The following is a 20272-nucleotide window of genomic DNA, read 5'->3' as shown; positions in this document are numbered from 1 at the left end:
CTGACGGGCTGCAGACAAGGGCCGGGGAGGCCAGGGCAGGATCCTGCTGGGGTCAGTGGGTGGGGAGACGTTTGTGTACTGTTCCGCTTCTAAAAATCAGCTGGATTATTTGAAATCAGCCTTCCAAATTCCTTATCTGTGTCGGTTAATTTTTATGCCAAGGTGACCTGAACAAAGGTCCCCTTTACGTCCTGAAGGAAGAGGAGGAGAAGGCTGGAGGAACTCACTGCGTGTTCAGGAGCCCAGCAGACACTGACCCTCATGACCCCAAGCTCTCTGGGCTCAGCCGTTCTCAGCAAAGCGCCTCGGCTCCCGGCGGAACTGAAGCCGACTCCCCAGCAGCCCGCTCAGCGCGGGATAAGCACTTTGACCCTCTCGTAGTCTTGCATGTCACTTCCCCATGTGCAGGCTGCTTTGGGAAAAGACTTCATGCCTTTATTAATGAGCAAGTAAGCTAGCTCTGGACTCAGGTGCCCGGCCCTCCTTCCGGCAGCAGGATGAAGAGTTGGGCTGTTCACACCCATCTCGTCTCCAAGTGCCCTCCTGTGTCCCTGCCTCTGCCTCCCCCTCACCTGGGAAACTTCCCACGAGTGTGTGGGTCCTCACCTGAAATGCAAAGGACCTAGTGGGCCAGCCTCAGGTGGTGCCTCGCAACTGCGTCCAGGCACAGAAAGCCCAGCTGGACCCGCCAGCATGACCCTGCTTGCTGCAGCCACTTGAGGGGTGGGGCCCCCTATCGGGAGCTGGCCGAATTCTCAAGGTCAAGCCGGGCTGCTGAAGGTGACATATCCGCAGAAAGGGCACTGGGGATGCCAGGCGAGGAGGGCTGTGACGACCACACATGCAGCGTATTAAGGAGCGCCCGAGCCGTCTTCCCTGAGCACACAGGCCTCTGCAGGCTCTCCCACTGCCACGGGCTCTTCAGACAAGCCGGCCCCAAGGCACGTGACCCGCACCCAACGGCAGCAGCCCTCATGACCGACGCGAGCTCTGCTCCCACGTGGAGACCAGGGCAGCTGCCCTTTCTTGTGATATTTGTTCTATGGGGAAGAAAAGGCCACTTTTGAACTTCTCAGCCTCCTTGAACATGAAGGCTGATGGGCAGCCCTCGGCTCATCAGCTCAGGTCTTCGGAGGGCTTTCGTCGTGTTCCTGCAGCTGCTCCATTGGGAGGAGGCCCTGGCGGGTGGAGGGGCTTCTCCCAGCAGGGCAGCGCGTGGGTCCCCAACACCAGGCAGGAACACCCAGCTTGGAGCCAGGCCCTCATAAAAATGTGGCTCCTCATCCCACAGGGGCCTGGAATCAGTGGCGGAGGCAGCCTGAGCCACGGGGGGTCTGGCTCACGTGTCCGAGTGTCAGACACAGGGCAGCACCGACCAGGCGGCCGCGGGCAGGGGCCCCACGCAGAGCGCGGACTTTGATGGGACCCCTGCACCCAGTGATTAGCTCTCCCCCCACAAAATGAGGAAAGAAGTATCAGCAGAACCAACTGAGGGTGTCCACAGGCCCCCACAGAGACACTCGTCTCTGAAAGCGCTCCTTGCACGGCCTCCCTCTGGTGCAGGGAGCGTGGCAGTGCTAGCCGGCAGCCCGCAAAAACACCACACGCCCGACCAGTTACAGATGTGTATTTGTAAGGCTCCCTGGTGAGGCCTCGTCAGCTTAATTAAATGACAAAAAGAAGAAGGTTTTCGATCCAACATTGCTCATTTCTTTCACCCAAGGAGCTGTGGGATGACTGAGGACCTGTCGGTCTGTCTTTGAGAAGCGACGTACCGAGGAGAACGGGTATGTGTGGTATGTGTGGTGGCATTCGGGATGGGGCATCAGGAGGACTCGCACTTTTTCCTGCTACTTCCAGAGCAGACGCCACACGTACACATCCAGCCTGAGCCAGTGTGGGACTAGCCCTCAGAAGGCTTCCTGGGGCACGGCTGCCTGCCTCCCCCCAGGGGTGGCTCCCATGCCTGCCCCAGGCAGGTGGAGGTCTCCCCTTGAAGTGGGTGCTGGCAGAGCTGCGGGGTGAGACCGGGGCCCCTGCAGCAGACCTCATCCCACCTCCAAGAGGCGGGCCCCCGTGCCAGAGCCACCCTCGCGGCTGAGGAGGGGCCCTCCAAGGTGCACAGCTGGGACTGGGCAGGGCACACACCCACTTTCCGGCTTGATGACCCCATGGCCAGATGCCAGCCAAGGTTTTCCACCTGCACCTCCTACTCAGTGGGGGAGTCACTCCAGGGCCCTGTGGGCGCCCCCAAGACGACACGGCCTCCAAGCTCCCGAAGACTGAGTGGCACTGAGTTACTAAGTGAGACGCAGTAATGAGTTTGCGGACATGCCATGGGAGCAGACGGCTGGGCCGCCCGAGTAGGGGCTGGTCTCGTCAGGCCATCTCCCCTGACAGGCCTGCGAAGCTGTTTCCTTTACCCTTCAACAGTCGGCACTAGGGCCCTGGAGACACAGCGTTGGCTCTGGGGTCTGCACCAGCTCACCAGCTGACCACCCGCCACACAAGCCTGGGGCGCTGGCATCCCTAGGCCACTGATGGCCCCTTCGCTGATGCGAATCACTTTCCTCAGATGAGCTTTTGCCTCGAACGTGGCCGGTGAGGACAAGGGTGCTGCCCACACCTGCATCCACGGCCCTGCATCTGCTGCCCTGCCCGACTGAGTGTGGCACGGGCTAGGCAGGCCACAGCCAAGGTGCCTACCTCCACCACAGACTTGGCATCCAGCCGGAAGTTGAAGTCACCAAAGACAAAGTAGGCTGCTTTCTCGAACCGCGGGTCAGTGATTCTGCAGGGGAGAAGGAGACAGGGTTACAGGGGGGCTCGTACGCCCTGGGCTTGCCTCTCTCCGCTCCCACCACGTTTTCCACCGTCTCCACTGAGGGCACTCGTATCCCCAGACTGCATGGCAACCATGGCCGACACACACTCTCTCAACGGCATGCTCTCAACACCAACATGGGTGCCACCAAGTGTGCGTGCCCCCAAGTGTGCATGCCGCCGGCAGGGGCCACACCACACACTCAGCAGAAAACCCCAGCCTGCACTGGGGAAGGGAAGGGCCAAGCGAGAAAGGCTCACAGAGGGAAACAGGACTCCGGCGACCAGGCCGGGAGGCAGCAAGGGAGGGCGGCCGTGGGCCCCTTGTGCCAGCAGCTGCCCTGGCTCGTGGCACGTGGCTGGTTGCACCTCAGCTTGCGGGATCGCTTACCTATTGTCACATCTGGATGTTTCAAATTCACCAAGGAAAAGGAACCGCATCTTTTCCCTAAGTTGGTGCTGCTACGCTTGAAATCTTTCCACTTATTTTAAATTAATCACGATGCACCTCATTATGATCTGCCCACTGAGGCGCACACATGGCACATGTCTGACAGTGACGATATCAGCAGCCGTGCACACACGTCATCCTTGTAACAAGAGAGCCACAGCAGCTGCTCGGACCCCAGGTCCCGCAGGCGCCCACCATGTGGAGGCAGCTCGGCGACCCAGCACCACTCACGGCGCACAAAGCGCAGGGCCAAGAAGGACTGGAAGGCAGAATGAGAGCCGCTGCTGCCCGACGGCGGGCGGGACGGGCAGGGCTGGCGACAGGCTGAGCCCGCTGCCCAGATGAACCTCCCCGATCCATGTGCCATGACGTGGCTGTGGGTGGCACTCACACAGACCGCATCCTGAAACGGGCTTTTAAAACTCAATGGTATTAGACAGGCAAAAGCCAGATTAACTCACAACCTCTAACTGTCACCAAGGAACCCGCTATGGCAGCAGGCCTTCCTGTCACCCTGGGCGGTGCAGAGCCTGGACACAGCCACTTGGTGCTGTGAGCCGCCTGCTTATCACCAACTCGGCCTTTCCAACTTGATTCACTAGCTTGAGAAACTCCTAGATGGACCTAGGACAGCACGCAGCGTGGACAAGGGCTGCCTGGGCGCTGAGGGCTCCTGACTGCCCGGCGGTGCTGCCAGCCCCATGCAGGGCGCAGTGTGCGAGCTCACCAAGGCTGTGTGCAGCTTGTCCCCTAGGGAAAAACCTCATTCTGGCTTTAATTTGCTGTTGCTGGGGTCCATCTTTTTAAACACTTACTGGAACCTGCGGCCTGTCTTTTAGCTCCTTGCCCTTTTCTTTCTGAATTCCAGGAGTTCCCTGTGGGCTGTGACATGAACCTCTGAGACAGACGTGGCAAAGCTCTCCCAGCCTGTGGCTGGTCTTGCATCGCGTTTCTGCCATCTTCATTCACGCAGAAGTTTTAATTTTCTTGCAAATATGTCGATTTCCCCTTGTAACTGCTGTGTCTCCTACTGAAGGCCTCCTGGGACCAATTCATGAACAGGTTCCCTTTCTCATCTTTAAGGCACAGTGTTTGTGGTTAGCCTTTAATCCTTCTGGAATTACAGTGTGAAGTGGGGATCTGGGTTTATCGATTTTCCCAAGTCAATCGATCCGCACCATCGTTAAACATTCAACCCCTCTCCCTGTGCTTGCACAGCACGAAATCCCTGCGTTACACAGCTCTTCTCAGACGCGGTCCCTTCCTGCGGGCCCATATCTGCTGCAGTTTTAATTAATTCGACTTTTTAGAGAGAAGCCCTTCTTATCAACAATTCTTTTCAAATTGTCTCCGCTCTTCTGCCTCTTGAATATTAACTGCTGTATCATCTAGGTAATTCCGTGAAAAGTCTTGTTTTCCTTTTTAATTGGAACTTTCAATTTATACATTAATTTGAACAGAAAGAAAGTACTTTAATAGATTGTTATTAATAGCATGAAATACCAGTAATTTCACTTGTTTAAAAACTGAATCTCTCCAGAGGAGCCTGCACTCAGGAAAGGAGACTCCAGGGGTGCTGGCGGGGGTGCCCCGTGGACTCAGCCCCAGGGGTCTGTAGTGGGTCCACGACTGCCGCTCCCCCCCCCCCCACTGCCCCACACGGGACTCTGTCGGCAGGAAGCCAGCTACTTGGTCACCCTGAAAACAACGGATCTTTTCCTGTGCTTCTATGTCTTCAGAAGAAGGAAAGACAGTTCAGAGAGCCTGTGCAGAGAGGAGAGCGGGAGGGTCCGCCCCTCATGACACCCGGGGTGCAGGCCCCCTTCGTGAAGGCCGGGGGTCCGGCTCCCACGTGCAGAAGCTCCAGTGGGAAATGAGAGGCCGGGGAGGCGCTCTGCACTCACGGGGACGTGGGGGCCGCCTTCCAGATGCCAGCGGTCGAGGGGGCAGCCCTGGGCTTGGGCAGCCTGTTTCCGTGTGACCCACAGTGGCATCGCCTGCAGCCCGATGCCGACTGGTTTCTGGCTGCTTCCATAGGCCGCAGGGGCTTGTGAGGAACTGGTCCTCAGGGACACAGACAGACCAGCGAGGCTCACAGGCAAGGGCAACACCGTTGGCCTGCCCGTCCAGGCCCCCACCATGAGGCCCTGAGGGGTTAGGGCCCTGTGGCACCATCGCCGGGTGGCCGCGGGTCGGGGACTTGTTCACAGCTCTCAGGTGCCATGTTGCTCCCGGGCCGGAACAGCGCCCTTGATGCTCTGCGAGGCCGGACTCCCAGCGCACGGGACCTCATTCCAAGCAGCAGGACAGCTCCCTTTTCTTTCCTCCCTTTTTCTTTTCATAAGAGAAATGAAAAGAAAGCCGAGCTCCAGCTTGGTCTCCCAGAAGGCGAAGAGCTGCCACGGCCCCTGGGCAGAAGAAGTACTTTGTTAAAGATCTGCCCATTTTACCTTAATCATCTGTCAATATCTGTTTACTGCCAAGCCTGGGAGCACTCACGTTCCTTCGGAGAACTTGACATCCGAGGTGACGGAAGCCTAAAGAGAAACAGGCTAAAACTCCCTTCTCTCCGTGCCCGTCTCGGCGTCGGCAACACCAAGGCTGATCCAACCTTGACACAGTTGCAGAAATGGGGACATGCTTCTGAGAGACACAGCCGAACACACGTGTGGCACGTATGGACGTGTCTGTACGTCAGGTGTGTGTGTCCAGTTCTTAGCGTTCTTCTGTCCTATGGGCTGTAGGAGACCAGCAACAGCGTGGCTGAGGGATGGACAGAAAGCCTCAAAGACAGTCAACAGGTGCACACCAACTTTCAGCTGTTTTGTGAGGCAGTACATTCACATGAAATCTTTACGCTGAAAATCACACGGAGGCTCCATGATGGCCGAGGCAGGCACGAGTTTCCTGGAACACCTCGATGAACATCCAGAGGTCACGATCCCCAAGGGGTCACACATAGTAGCGCTGGGAGGCAGCAGGCCCCACAGGCCCAGAGGAAAGGACCAGAAAGCCAGGGAGTTGGGGTTGAGCCTGGGGTCCAAGCGTGTAAGAACACAGCCACGAGGGAGTTCACAAGACACCACGGAGCCGTCCACGAGGCCCCACCAGGGCTTCAGGCGAGCTGGGAGCCCTGTTTACGTATCCGGCATGAAGTATCAGGCTTACTGAGTGACTGTCCCAGCCTCTGGCGGGGAGATGAACGATGCACAGGTGGTCACAGCGGACGCCCGGGGTTTGAACTAAGGGGGCAGACAACTATCGGATGAATGGCAGAACCCATTTTGAAGGAAACTCCTTTTTTAAAAAAGCTAAGACATTTCAGATTTAACATCTGACTGAACGAGCCCAAGAAGCTGGAGTGTACAGGGGGAAGGTGCTGCCCTCCCGCCGCGTCCCCGGGAGGCCTGGGCCCTCCCTGGCCCGCCGCCTCAGGCCGCTGTGCACTCAGGGACAGTGGCCGGCCCTCCTCCACAGAAAAGCACCTGGTGGCAGGCAGGTGGCCTGTGGGGCCAGCAAAGCGATTCTGGCAGCACGTCCAGAATCCTGTGACGCCGTCATGAAGACCCAAACTCGATCATATTTCTGTGGCCTGTTCCTCCTGATATAATGGCCTGAGCCCATCAATCACAACCGCCGTCTTGAAAGGCCGAGGCGAGAGCAGGGCTGTGGTGCTGGGGCAGCTGCCCGAGTGCAGGCCTGCCCTGCCAGGCGCCCACTTTTCATTCCAGCGCAGTGCCATTTGGGCCAGGAGAGAGTTGTTTAAAATTAATTACCCTGTCAGTAGCTATTATGATTAAAAAGTAGGCCCACATCAATATCGTGTGCCTAATTCAGAAAGAGAATTACAAGAAGAGCCATAAAAATCAATTTTTTAGGCCTTGAAAACAGAGTCTCTTTGGGGTTTGACAGGCGATTTCATTATGTGACCAACCTTGCTGACACGTGGCACCAGAGGCTGCACGGGGGCTGCAGACTCATGTCCACTGACAACGGGTAGACATGGTGCAAAGGCCTCTTTTGAGGGGCGACATCTCTAAAGGGGGTGGACACGCAACTCGGAAATCGCCGTGTCTCTACCGGCCCACCTGGGAGCAGACAGGCCAGACTGTGCCTGCGCCGCCTGTGGGGCCGGGCAACCGCCCGCCCTGCCCAAGGTCACCCGGAGGGCAGACGGGCACAGGCAGAGCTGCTGGGCTCTTTCTCCCGAGTCCTGAACGTTGGAGCTGGGGTGAGAGGAGGGGGCGAAGGGCGGGTGCTGGTGGAGACGTTCCTCCCCGGACAACTCCGACCAGCAAACCAGGCAACAGAGAACCAACGACAGTGGCCTACTGAGAGCTCTTTGAAGGGTTCCCTTCATCTTGAAACATCTACTTGAATGGCTTATTAATGATGTGTTTTAGTTGTTTTTTAAAAAACTGACTGATTTATTTTCTCCTTCCTGGAAATGCATGTACTGTTTTCCATGACTTCACTTTTTGTGGTTTTTGTGCCGAGGACCTCTGCCCCGTGGGGCTGGCAGGGGCAGGGAAGAGGGTCATGTGTGGAGATGTGGGAAAACCTGGTCAGAGAACCGAGCTGGTGCCAGGTCAGCAAGAGGCCCATGCCCCTTAGGCATTGGGCAAAGCGCCAGCATTGTGCTGAGGGGCCTCCTGACGGCCGCTGACCCACCGCTGCGTCCAGCCAGGGCACCTCCCTGTCCGCACCGCACGTGGTCCAGAGCTCCTCCAGGACGCTGGTCTCAAGCCAGCGATGCTCCGAGGCCGTGGCGCACACTGCTGGCCACCAGGCAGGCTGAGGTGCCCACCACGGCCCGGAGCGGAGCCAACAGCTGCCAGTCACAGGCAAGAACTCCAGCACCTGAGGTCGGCCTGGGAAGCAATGGCCTCAAGGGGCCAGGCCAGCTAACGTTTTGGGTGGTAAGGCATTAGGTACATCCCACTCTTCCCCACGCCCTGCCACGTTTCTGAGATGCCACCTACCTCAGCCAACCCGAGGCCTGAACTCAGCTGTCAGAATGAGGCCATAAGGCCCTGCTATGCGCTTGACTGTGTCCCCCAAATTCTGTGTCAAAGCCCTGGTGCCCCAGGGACAGTGTGGGTGACCAGCATTCAGGAGCGAATGTGGGGAGGGGGGCCCTGATCTGCAGACTGTGGTGGTCTCCACAGGGCACCCAGCAAGAGGTGCCCTCAACCTCGGTCCCACCACCAGGCCATGGGGCAGGGGAGGACTGCTTAACCCTCATGGTGCACCGGGTGCCTGCCAGGGCCGCTCCCCGCTCAGGCCTGCGCCCTGGTCCCCCCAGCTGCATGCAGTGACGGTTGCCAGCACGTGCGGCTGGAGGTGGGGAGCCGGGGGCAGGTGGGCCCAGGTCCCAGGAGCACCCCGGCACTTGGCAGTCGCTGCGTGACCCCCATACCCCTCAGACAGGTTCTCCCCGGGCAGATCCGTCTCCAGGACAGAGCTAAGCTTCCAGCCTGCAGTGACTTCCACCTCTTCTTTAAGTGGCACTGCACACTGAAGATGCCTTTTTCACACTGAGAACTGCCTGAGCGCCACATGGGGGCACGAAGACCCTTGGCCTCCAGGCAGGAGCGACTTTCACGTGTCTGGAGGTAAAAATGAGCCAGAATCTCAGAAAGCTGAGTGAACCCCTATGACCTTCCACATCAGGGAACACCAGACACAACGTTCAGCCTCATGGGTGTGGATGTCAAGCCATCCTGAGTGCCCAGACTGGCACGGGCCTGAGTGCTGCCCAGCACGGCACACGCGGTGGGCAGCAGAGATGAGCACATCCCGAGATGGTCCCAAATGTGAGCAAAGCCCCGAGGACACGGCACAAGCACCAGTGAGACTGTGGGTGAGCATAGGGTGTGGTGAGAGGGCCACAGCAGTGGCAGCCAGGCCCCGGCGTGGAGGAGGTGCAGCAGGTCACCTGTCACACGGCTGCGAGAGGGACGCCTCCAGGGGCTCACAGATGCTCACACACAAATGTGGACGTGCAGAGACATAAAGGCCTGCATGCCTGCTAACACGTGATGACAGTGTGGAAGGGTGCATGCAGGGGGCCGGCCTGCAGCGGAGGAAGTGTGGGTGTGAGGGGCTCCATGTCCTGCTCTTTAACAAATGGACACCCGTGAGGCAACAAGAGCCATGCATGTGACGGAGCCAAGTGGAGGGACAGTGACCACCCCACTGCCTGGCACACCTGTGGGCACCTGAGATCGCTTCAGTGACAAAGTGAAGGGTACGTTATGGGCTGAACATCATCTGAGGCATGGTGAGCAGCGGGCTCGCGGGTTGGGCCACAGCCAGACATCACAGGTCCCTGCCTGGCGTGTAGACTGCCAGGAGGGCTAGACCCTAGGCCTGAAGGGGGCAGAGGCAGCAAGGCCCAGCCCGCCCAGCTCTGGGATGCCACGCTGAGACCCTGGGCTCCAGGCGGACACATGACAAGGGCCACCGGCACTTCCAGGCGGCAGGACACCTGAGCGCACGTGTTCACAGCCAGGACAGAGGCCCTCTGCTCCGCGGCAGTCGGAGCAGAAGTGAAGGCTGAAAGGGAAGCTCTCTGGCTACCACGCCAAGTGGTGGAACGACTGGGACCTTTGCACCAGTGTTCCTTTGCCCGGGGACGAGGCAGCTTTTCTTTTGCTTGCTGGGCAGCACGGCAAGTTCTGGGAACGGCCTACAGAGAGACACTGAGATCGGAGGGGCCTTTGAGCCGGCTGACAGCTGACAGATGACCACCCCTCGGGGACAAAGGGAGCTGTGTGGCGGCGGGCATCACAGTGCCTCGCCCTGGGAAACTAATTGCTCTGAATTGTTCGAGCAACATTATTTTTCTGGCAATCATTTCCTTTGAATGCCCAAAATGAGCATGAAACAACTCTTTTGACTGGACATAAAAGTTAAATGTCCCAATGTTGATCAAATTAACTTCAGCACTGTGACAATGGACTGTATTTGTGAGAAAATAATGGGGGACAAAGGGGCGCTTCATGCCCAGATTTCACAGTTGTAATGTAAAAGTGCTTCTGCTGAGCCAAGCCAGGCCACATTTCAAAGGGGAGATAGACAGGCCCTGTCACTTGTGGAAAAAACCTCACCTCACAGCCAAGGGCCCCGGAGGCTTCGGGAAGGGTCGGACGGCCCCTCGGGAGGGCTGGGCTAGCTGAAGCCCCTGCTTCTGGTTAACCCCAAACGCCCCAAAGAGCTGCACTGTGTGTCTGGGGACACTAACCCCCGGTGGTCAAAGATGCAGGTGTCCTAGATGCATGCATGGCCGTCCCTGGGGGTCCCAGCACCGGGCCTACTCCAGAGCCGGGGATCCCAGGCCCCACACAGCGGCCCCGACACCCGCCAAACCCGGTGCACTGCTCGGCTCCCAGTCTCTGCTCACACTCTTTGTTAACCGGGCTTTTTCTTCTTTAACACTTTGTAATGAGAAGTTAAGAGCAAAAAATTCATAAACTGCACACACAGATCATCATGTTAATAAAGACCCTGGGGAACCCGCTGGCTGCACTGCTACTTTGGAAACCCTATTTTAGGACATCTCGAATGGGAATCCTGTCCAGTCACGCCCGGACTGGGACGGGGCTGCTGGGGGGGCTGCTGGGGCGGGGACGGCAGCATGCCCACCCTGGGTCACCGGCTCACGCCGACCAGCACAGCTGGTGCTGTGGGGAGGTTAAATACCGAGGAGCTGCCACGCTGCAGTCGGAGTTTGTCCCTCTGATTTTACAGTGAGTTTCCATTTGAGATGATCTTAGATTTATAGGACATCAGTTTTAACAGGGCCCCACCTCCAGCTCCTGGGAGGGGCTATAGGCCACCTTCCTCCGGCTGACACCCAGCACCCCAGTGGAAACACGGGCCTGTGAAGCTTCATGGGGAGATTAAGCCAGGAAACGCGGGCTGCCCTCTCTGAGCCTCTTCTGTGCCCCTGTGTCCGCGTGGGGCCGGCAGACAATATGCTCCGAGAGGCTCCCAATGCCGTGAATGGGCCGCTGTTGGTGGCAATGTCCATTCACAGGGCCAGTGAAGCATTGTCCTCCCTGTGGCAGAGCAGAATGCAGCCTGCTGGTGGCTGCCAAAAGGTTAGCAGCCCTGATGAAAGGGCAGCCGTTATTCACCGTGCTACAGAGCCGCCCTTTGTGCCGGCGGCCCGGCCCCGCACAGCGGAGGTCCGGATCTGCGGCTGGCTGCGCGCCCCACAGAAGCAGTCCATGGGAATGCAAGGCTGCAGACAAGAGCCCCAGGCCCAGTGCTGCCTTCCCCGCAGCTGCAGAGGTATGGCCATTTGGGGCAATGACACATTTCAATGCCCTACTCCCCCGACAACCTGACCACAGCCCCCAAGGCGAGCCTGCTCATGGGTCTGGCTTGGCCCCGGCTCTGAGGGGAGGTCCCAGCCAGAGTCTGAGCAGCCGACACAGAGCCCAGGTCAGGCTGGGAGACCTGCATAGGGCCGTGCCCTGGATGAGGCCCTTGCACCCAGGCTGTGGGCTCAGGATATGGGGGCGGGGGCTCTACACCCAGGGCCCCAGCCACGCAGCATTGGGGAGGCCGGCCCGTGGTCCAGGAGGGGTGCCCCCGAGTCTGGTATAACCACACCCCCTGTCCTCTCCGCCCCATCCTAAATCAAGATTCCTGTCGCAGGCTGGGTGCTGACAGCACGGCCAGAGTGTTTCCACCTGCCTGAATGTTCGAACCGGCTCCTCAGCACAGGAGCGGCAACATGGCACGCATGCTGGGGCCCCCAGAGCAGGTCTGGGCGAGTCCGTGGGAGAAAGGACAGCAGGCAAGCTGGCCGGAGATGAGGCGCCCTGGCCGAAGGTCATGGGTCAGCATGTTGGGACCCAGCCCTGGCCCCAGTGGAGGCTGCAGGCTCAGGTTTTGGTCCAGGCCCACCCTGTGCCCCCATCCGCAGACCACTGTGCAGTCCGAGCCCAGGCCAGTGAGGAATGCCCGGCCATGTGCGGGGCTGAGGGCAGGGCACTCCACGTTGGAACACGGCAGAGGATGCTTGTGGGTCCTCAGCAGGGGCCTGGCAGGTGGAGCAGGACCAGGGGCTCAAGGGGAAGGAAGTTGGCCCCAGGGCCCCGAGATGGACAGACAGCCATGGCCACTCCCTGGCTGAGGCAGCACAGGAACAAACCCACATGCCGACTCCCCATCCAGAGCGCGTCCCTGACGAGCCCTGGGAGAGATGTGGAACACATGTGTAGCAGGTGAGCAGTGCTCCATGCTGGCGGTGCCCAGAACCTGGGGGAGGCTGGGTACAGGTGGAGGGGTCAAAGGCCAATCTGCAGAGTGCCAGAAAGGCCAGTTCGTGACAAAGGACCACTGCGCATTTACATGGATGCACAACTCGGGCTCTGGTGCAGCGCGCAGGGTCCTGGGGAGATCTCAGGTCATCAGGTCGATATGGGGAAGGCGCCACCCACAGTGGCACTGTCCCAAGCAAAGCTGACCACTGACATCACTTAGGCCACAGGACGCGAGGGTAGGGGACGTCAACCTGAGGATGGGGCAGGAGAAGCGCTGGCGGACGGGGGCCACTAGGCTGGCAGACACAAGGCGCCACCTGCCAGTCAAGAGGGTGCTGGTCCCAAGACCACAGGCATCCTGTTATTCAGGGTGCAGGGGCCACCTTTCCAAATGACAGCCATCAGCTCTGGCCCTGTGAAAGGTCACATGAAACCATCCCGACAGACTGGGGGGGCCACGTGGTACCTAGGGGAGAGTGCAGAGAGGCCATCGGAGAGCCTGGGCAGGACATGGGCAGCTCTTGCTCTGAAGACCAGTGGGCCAGAGCCAGGAGGGAGGTGGCACTCGACCAGGCTGGGCCACACTGGCCTCACTAAGCTGACCATGCACACCCGGGGCTGCACCAAGGTGCCCAGACCTCAAGCCTAGTGGCTTGAGGGCCAGTGGGCGGCCAGAGCTGGGAGGCACCACCAGGCAGCAGAACCCCAGAGCCTCCAGCACTGCGCACATGGCCAGACGTCAGCACCGGATGCAGGCACTTCAGCTGACAGCACAGAGGACAGAGTGAGGCTACCAACTCCATGCACCTGGTGGGGACCACATAAGCCTTTGGATAGGGGTCGGGATCTGTGCCGTGCCTCTGGACAACCTTTGTAAGTTCTGTATTTTTGGCAAAAGGGAAAAAACAAGGAAAGTGGCTTACAAGAACAAGCTACAGTCCTGGGAGGTGTGGGGTAGGGGCGCAGCGCAGCACCTACCTGTCGAGCACGTAGCCCAGGGCCTTGTGCCGGATCCCCGAGTACACAGAGGGGCTTGTCTCCCATGCAACCAAATTGGATGCATCGTGGAAAAGATGGATGTTCACCAAGTCAAAGGTGCTGTGGGACAGAGAAAGGACACATGACAGAGGGCTGGGGCAGCGGGTCACCCGAACAGCCCTTCTGTGCATGCTGGGCAGCTGCTTGTTGAGGGCCCCATGACCCAGGGCGGGTGGGCACTGGGTGGTTTGCTTCACTCCCAAGAGCCCCCAAGCTCATGGCCCTAAGAAAGCTGGGGGAGGCCCAGGGGCCATGGTCGGTGGGCCAGAACACTCCCACCAGCCATCCCATGCCATTGGCCTGTTGGCACCAGTGTAGGCTTGAGGCCTGGCAATGCGGTTGGCTATTGGAGTGAGAACCACAGTTGTCCACAGAGCCGGGACCGCTATGCCAACCTGGCAGCAGCTCCTGGGGGCAAAGGGAAAGACCATGACCTCCCACAGCCACAGCGACTGCTTCCTGCTGTCCACCCTGGGGGGCTCCTCCCACACCGCGCCACGGGGCCAAAGTGGGGGCCTGCCACTCCCTGGCTTAGGTCAGAGTCGGGCTCTGCCTGGGGCTCCAGCCCTCCTGTGCTCCCCTGCGCTCTGGGACCCTGCCCAGGATGCTCTGACACGAAGGGCCCCAGAAGGCCTGCGTGGAAACAAGGGAGGCTGAGGAACCAGCTGCCCCTGCCCCAGGCCTGCCCTGCCTGGCAGTGCTGGCCCCTCCAGGCTTGGGTGGGGGTGTGCCTCTACTGCCAGACACCTGCCGTCCTTTGAGGTCTGGGCCGTGGCAGTCCTGGCCTCACAGCACAGCTGGGAACCCAGGGGGCACTCAAGCTCGGTGGGCTGGGGTCCATGCCGTCTGCCTGGCAGGCCGTTCGGCAGGGTTGGCTCATGCACTGCCGCCCCCCAGGCCCCCCCTGCAGCCTCAGCTTCAGAGCCCAGTACCCTCGGGCCTGCGCGGCTCCATCTCCAGGGCCTGAGTGTGCATCACAGGAGGGACACGCCGGCCTCTGGCATGCTGGGAAGTAGGTCAGGGGTTTCCAGAGGTTTCCTGTCCCAGCAGAAAGGGTGGGGCATATGCCACCAGCCACCAGCCTGAGGCCACCCAGCTAGAGGGGCTCCAGTCAGCTGTGTGTGGACGCCTGACAGCACGTGCGGCTGGACATGTGGGTGTGGCTGCAGTGGGACCAGCAGGGGGGCTGCCAGCGGGGGCCCCCATGTGGCTCTGTGGGGGTGCCTGGAAGCCTCATGTGAGGGAAAAGGCAGTGGGGGCCCCTGGCACGTGCGCCTGGACACTGGCCGGCCTCACGGGGACTGGATGGCCGTGCCCCATGTTGCACGGCGTCACTGAGAGCACAGTGGCAGGGTCCAGGCCGGCCAGCTCAGGGCAGCCACCGAGGGGGTGCTGGCCACACAGCGCAAGCCCTTAATACAAAAGCAGGGAAAACATTCTGAACCCAAAGACGTACCAGTCCGCGATGCACCATCTTGTCCGAACGAAGCCTTTTCTCGACCATTTGCACTGAAAAATACACAGGGCACATGTGAGCACCAAAGAGGAAGGCGAAGAACAGGCAGCACGTGTCTGGAGGGACACTCGCCGCCCATCCCTCTGCGTGGCTCTGACGGCGAAGTGTCACACACAGAGCTCCCTGGCCTGTGCACTGGCTGTGGGGAGGCAGAGGCCTGGCGGCCACACTGTGCGCCACCCCAGACCCATGAGATGAGGCAGCCCTGGGTGGGAGCCACAGACACCTCCAGGACGGGCTGGAGAGCCCGGCCTGCTGCTTCCTGGAGCCAGCCACCAGAGGGGCCACAGGAGCACGGGGCCTGTGCCGTGTCCTCTGAGAGCCACAAAGGGCCCTGGCGGACAGACGCCCCCGTGTGAAGCCTATCGAGGGATGTGTCGGACCTTGGAAAGTGTTTGCTGGGATGCACTCTGCCCCCCGCCCCCACACCAGTCTCTGTTCTGGAGTCTGGGGAAGGCTGGTCCCTCTCTTGCTGTTGGTGACGCGAGGACAGGGAGTGGGAGGGCAGGCATCATACCAGATCCACTGCCACTCAAACGTAAGCCCCGCCCTGTCCGGCACCCAGGACTATCTTGTCCACTGTGCTCACACCGGGCTGGGAAGGCGGTGGACACAGCTGGGTCACGCTGCCTGACACGGGGGCCACAGTCACCCAGGAGTGTGACGGTGCCAGATGCCGCAGCACTGGCTCAGCCGATGCCCGTTCACATAGCCACGCTGACCTGGGTGGCTTTGTAGCCTTTCGGGAGCGGGGCTCCGCCCAGCACCCCAGCAAATCCCAGGAGGCCCTGGGAGGCCTCCCTGCATCCCGGTCATAAACACCATGTCGGCAAACGGGCAGAGCGGGACGGACACACGCTGTCCTCCGGCGCCTACCCGGGCCCTCGGCGTTCTCAGCACACAGCGGCACAGGCTCCCAGCCCAGCTTCCCGCGTGGGTTTCTTCCTTCTCGTCATGTCCTGAACCTTCCCTACCGTCCAGGTGTTCTGTGCTCAAGACACACTCAGTCTGAGAACTCAGGTCTTGAATTCTGGAGAAATCTCCCCTCTTATCTTTTCCAGCCTATCTCCCCAGTGTTTCTTTCTGGTATTTCTTTTGGTTGAATACTGGAGCTTGTCAAAGTGACCATGCTTTTTAACTGATCTTTTCTATAAAAAAATTAAAATAAAGAAGCTGACTGAACAAAAATCGCCAGCTCGTAGCTACGCTCTGGGTGAGCCCCTTTACAGCCCACCTGGGGTGAGGATTTTCTCCTTGGCCGGCCTGGCTGTTATTTCTCGTGACTGCTTTTGAGCCGCTCTTCTCCCTGTTCCCTATTTTACTTAACTGCATTCTTGCTCTTAATGACTTTCATTCCTTGAACCCCTCTGGGTGTCCTGAACGCAAGCACTTCAGATCTGTCGGCTCGTTGCACACAGTTCTATGCGGAGCGAATGCGCGGCCCAGGGCTGGCTAAGACCAGAGCCAGCGGTCGGGTCCCAAGCCCAGGGCAGGTGAGAACAGCACCCCTGGCCCCGGCTGCTGGGTGAGGGGAGGTCCCCAGCTCAGCTGCAGCAGCCTGTGCTGAGGGGCTGCAGTGCCCACCGGGGCTGCACACCCGACGCCTGGGAGCCTGTCGTGGGCTCTGCTGCTGCTCCTTTATGGGCCAGGACACTGAGGCTTGGGAGTCAAGAACTGCACTGAAGCCACACGGCGCATGTATGGCAGAGCCCGACGCAGGCTGTGGTCACTGGGCCCCAGAGCCTGACTCCTCCTGCCCCCAGCAGCACAGCAGGGCCAGGCCAGGAGTGGGGCTGCAGATAGACCCATCCTTCCAGGGGAGGAGGCAGTGACGTTTCTTCAGAGGAGGACAGCCACGTGGCCTAAGGGGGAGCAAGGTCTCGCATGCCCTCCTACCCTGTAGGCCCCTCAGGAGAACCAGCCATGCACCTTCTAACCCATGATGCTTCCTGTGGAGAGTGGGAGATGCCGGTGACCCTGCAGGGGCAAGCGTCCGGAAACCACAGGCCACAGCACCGCACAGCCCTCACACTGGCCAACGGCCAGGGCGGGACGTCTGGGGAAGGCCTGGGTGAGCTGGGGTGTGAGCTGGGCCCTAGCAAGAGCCTACCCAAAAACCCCGGATGGTCAGCACCAACACACAGAGAGCACCAGGCAAGAGGCAGGACACAGGTGCCCTCCGTGGGCACCGAGAGCCTGTCGTCTCCTCTCTGGGCCATACTGAGCACCTGAGGATGCCACCTGGAGCAGGACCAGCCCCCTTGGAGCACGGCATGCTACGGGGCAGTGGGCGCACTGGGCAGCAAGGGGCTCCCCATCAGGATATGTGGACCCAACGGTGACGTGGCAGGCTGTCCTCACCAGCAAGCGGAGAGGCCCTGCACCGAGCAGCCTGAGCCGGCTGCTGCCCACCCCTGGCTGGGACGTGAGCTCTGCAAAGCCTGCAGGGCTGGAGGCCGTGGCCTTGGCTGTGCCACGGCACCCGTCCCAGCAGACTGCATCACTAGGGCTGGTCCTGAAGCCTGCACACCACTCATGGGCCCTTCCTTTGGCAAAACAGGTCACCGGAGGGGAGGTATTTCTCAGTAATTCACTGGCAAACCCAGCTCTCCAGGCCTCCCCGTGGTTCCTCCCTGTTGGCCCTGCTCACCAGACACCAGCCTGTGCACAGAGCCCTGCCTGGCACCTCCTGCACCTCCCCAAGCACAGTGTCCCATCTGGGTGCCACCTCAGCCCCTTCGAGGAGCCGGAGCAGTCGTCCCTGCGACACTGCTTTCTTCGTGCACCATCACAGCCGGCTGTGGACGGCGCTGTTCCTCCCCCAGAGCGCCAGTGCACACGTGCAGAACCGCAGAGACGGCCCGGGGCACCTGGAGGGCAGTGTGCCACAGCGAGGGGCGGCCGTGCATGCCAGGCCCCCACCCACCTGGCTCCCAGAGGGCTTTTCCGCAAGCAGTGTGGCCAGAACATACACCTTCACGTACAGAATCCTGAGCCCCGCCTCCCAGCTCAGAGGTGCCACAGGGAACCCACGTAAAATCTGCGTGTGTTTCCACATGGAGTTTAATATAACCACCAATAATTTTACAGCCATGAAAAATGGAAGGCACTTGTGAATTTAGTTAACCAAAAGGTAATTATTGGTCCTCTCAGTTTTCAGTCTTTTGCGTTGACCAAGGTGTTGTGTGTGCACACACCTTCAACATGTGTGTGTGTGTGTATATCTTGTCTTTTTAGACTTAAATTTTCATGATGGGTCATTGTTTTCAACATTATTAATAGTATGAATACACAAAACAAAAGATACTGTGTTACTTTTCTGTATAACAGATTTGTACTAATTTTATAATTCTAACTAGATTCAACATTTCTAACTGAACTGTAATTGAATCTCAGCAAGTTTAACAGTACAATGTTGTAATACCCAAATACCTTGATTGAAATACTTGTGGACAATTTAATCCTTCTGAGTTAAGTTCCACACTGTGGTGACAAGCATGTTTACATGCATTTCCAAACAATCTCACAGCAGGAAGTGGGGCTACAGCCAGCAGCATGCTGGCATGTCACAGGCACGGCTCCAGCTGTGGCCACCTGTCCTTGGGTGCAGCTGGGTTGCTTGGTGCGTCCTCCAGAACAGCTACCACGCGTCCAGGAGGGTCACAGCCAGCACTGCCACATTCCCAGAGCAGGAATTAGGGCCAAAGACCTTCCTGTGCCCAAGACGCCAGCTCTTGGAGAAGGCACAGGACTTGCCTAATTCCTGGGCCTGGTCACTTCCCTATGATGGCTGATCCGAGCCCTCAGGGATCACCGCCCCAGCACATAAGGTGGGGAGGGCAGCGAGCGCACCTGTCACCAGAGGACGCAGGGCTTTCCCATGGGGGGTTCCAGCCCCACCCAGGCCACCCACAGAGCCCCTACCTGCAACACACATGCCTGTGCGCACACTCAAACACGCACACGCCCAGCTGTCCCCCACCTGCCTGCCTGCGAAGTGCTTGCCCCAGGGAGGTAGGGAGGTGGGAGACCTGGGGCCTCTGTCACAGGCCCACATGCTCAGGAGCAACACAGGGACTGACAGACGCTTCTAGATGTAGACGCTGGTGCGAGAGGAAGCAGGGGTCTACAGCAGATAGGGCCTCAAGTGTCCGACAGGCCTGTTTCATTCTGGGCTGTGTTCAAAACTTTCCAGATACTGGTCACCTCCTGAAACCTCCATCAGGGCCTTGGGGCCGCGCGGACGGGTGACAGCAGAGGCAGGGCGCCCAGCGCCGGGCTCTCACAGAGGCCACCATCACAGAATGAACACACGCCACACCCTCGGGGTGCCACATCGGTCACCTGCAATATTAAGTCTCTGCTCAGATCCCCTGTTAATAGGATTCCTTTAGCCAGCAGATGGATGGCAAATACAGGCGGTTTCATCTACTAAAAGATAGCATAAATCACGGCCGAGAAAAGAGAGGCTGTGGGAAGGTTATCACCACACAGCCTTCCCCGTGAAAGGCCCGCTTTGGAGCATTAGTGAAATTAATCCATCTTTCATAAGAGCCTGGTCAGCTCCTATGATCTATGGTAACAACCAATTTCTCACTACGGGCACGAGAAAAAAATGCCTTGGCCCCGACTGTCTACACAAATCTGCCTTTTAAAAACGGCCTCGCGTTATCTGGAGCGCTGCTCCCAGAGGCAGCACTGGGGATTCATGCCAGGCCAAAAGCTCCCATAAATCAACACGGAGAGTTTTGTTAGTTTCCTATGCAGTGGGCTGTAATTATTTGGAATTGTATGATGCGTTCATCACGGTGATTGCATTTAGATTACCCTTAAGTGATGGTCATAAAAGAAAGAAATCAGCCTAAACTAATTCCACACTGGTTCAGATAAAGCTGAAGGACTGGCTGAAGGCCCAATGGCGGGCAGCTGCCCCAGCGCACGTGGGCATGGCACCCGGGTCACCTGGGGGTCACACGGCCTGGCTGGGGTGGGGCCTCTTGGGGACTCCCACAGCATGCGACGGATGGCTGGCGGAGCTGCATACACCTGAAAAATACCACGTTACGAACAGAACACTGGAAGGGTTTGGCTTTTTTAAAGATTTTCCTTCTGTTAATTACTGCATGAAGGGAAAGCATGTGACCTCACTGGCCACCACGTCAGACC

At 59.0% G+C, this 20272-nt stretch overlaps 1 protein-coding gene across 2 annotated transcripts in view; it reads right to left on the bottom strand.

Annotated features, from left to right (window-relative positions):
- Nucleotides 1–20272, bottom strand: part of INPP5A (inositol polyphosphate-5-phosphatase A) — a 185454-nt gene that overhangs the window by 37299 nt on the left and 127883 nt on the right. For both annotated transcript variants that reach the window (XM_036923441.2, XM_036923460.2), the window contains exons 7-9: nt 15047–15099; nt 13531–13650; nt 2707–2791 (exon numbers count right to left, since the gene is read on the bottom strand). In XM_036923441.2, the coding sequence (XP_036779336.1) occupies nt 2707–2791; nt 13531–13650; nt 15047–15099 (258 nt within the window). The remainder of the gene's footprint in view (nt 1–2706; nt 2792–13530; nt 13651–15046; nt 15100–20272) is intronic.

This window comes from Manis pentadactyla, chromosome 8 (assembly GCF_030020395.1).
Source record: "Manis pentadactyla isolate mManPen7 chromosome 8, mManPen7.hap1, whole genome shotgun sequence".
In the NCBI taxonomy this organism is placed as follows: Eukaryota; Metazoa; Chordata; class Mammalia; order Pholidota; family Manidae; genus Manis; species Manis pentadactyla.
This window is presented reverse-complemented; position numbering and strand designations above follow the sequence as displayed.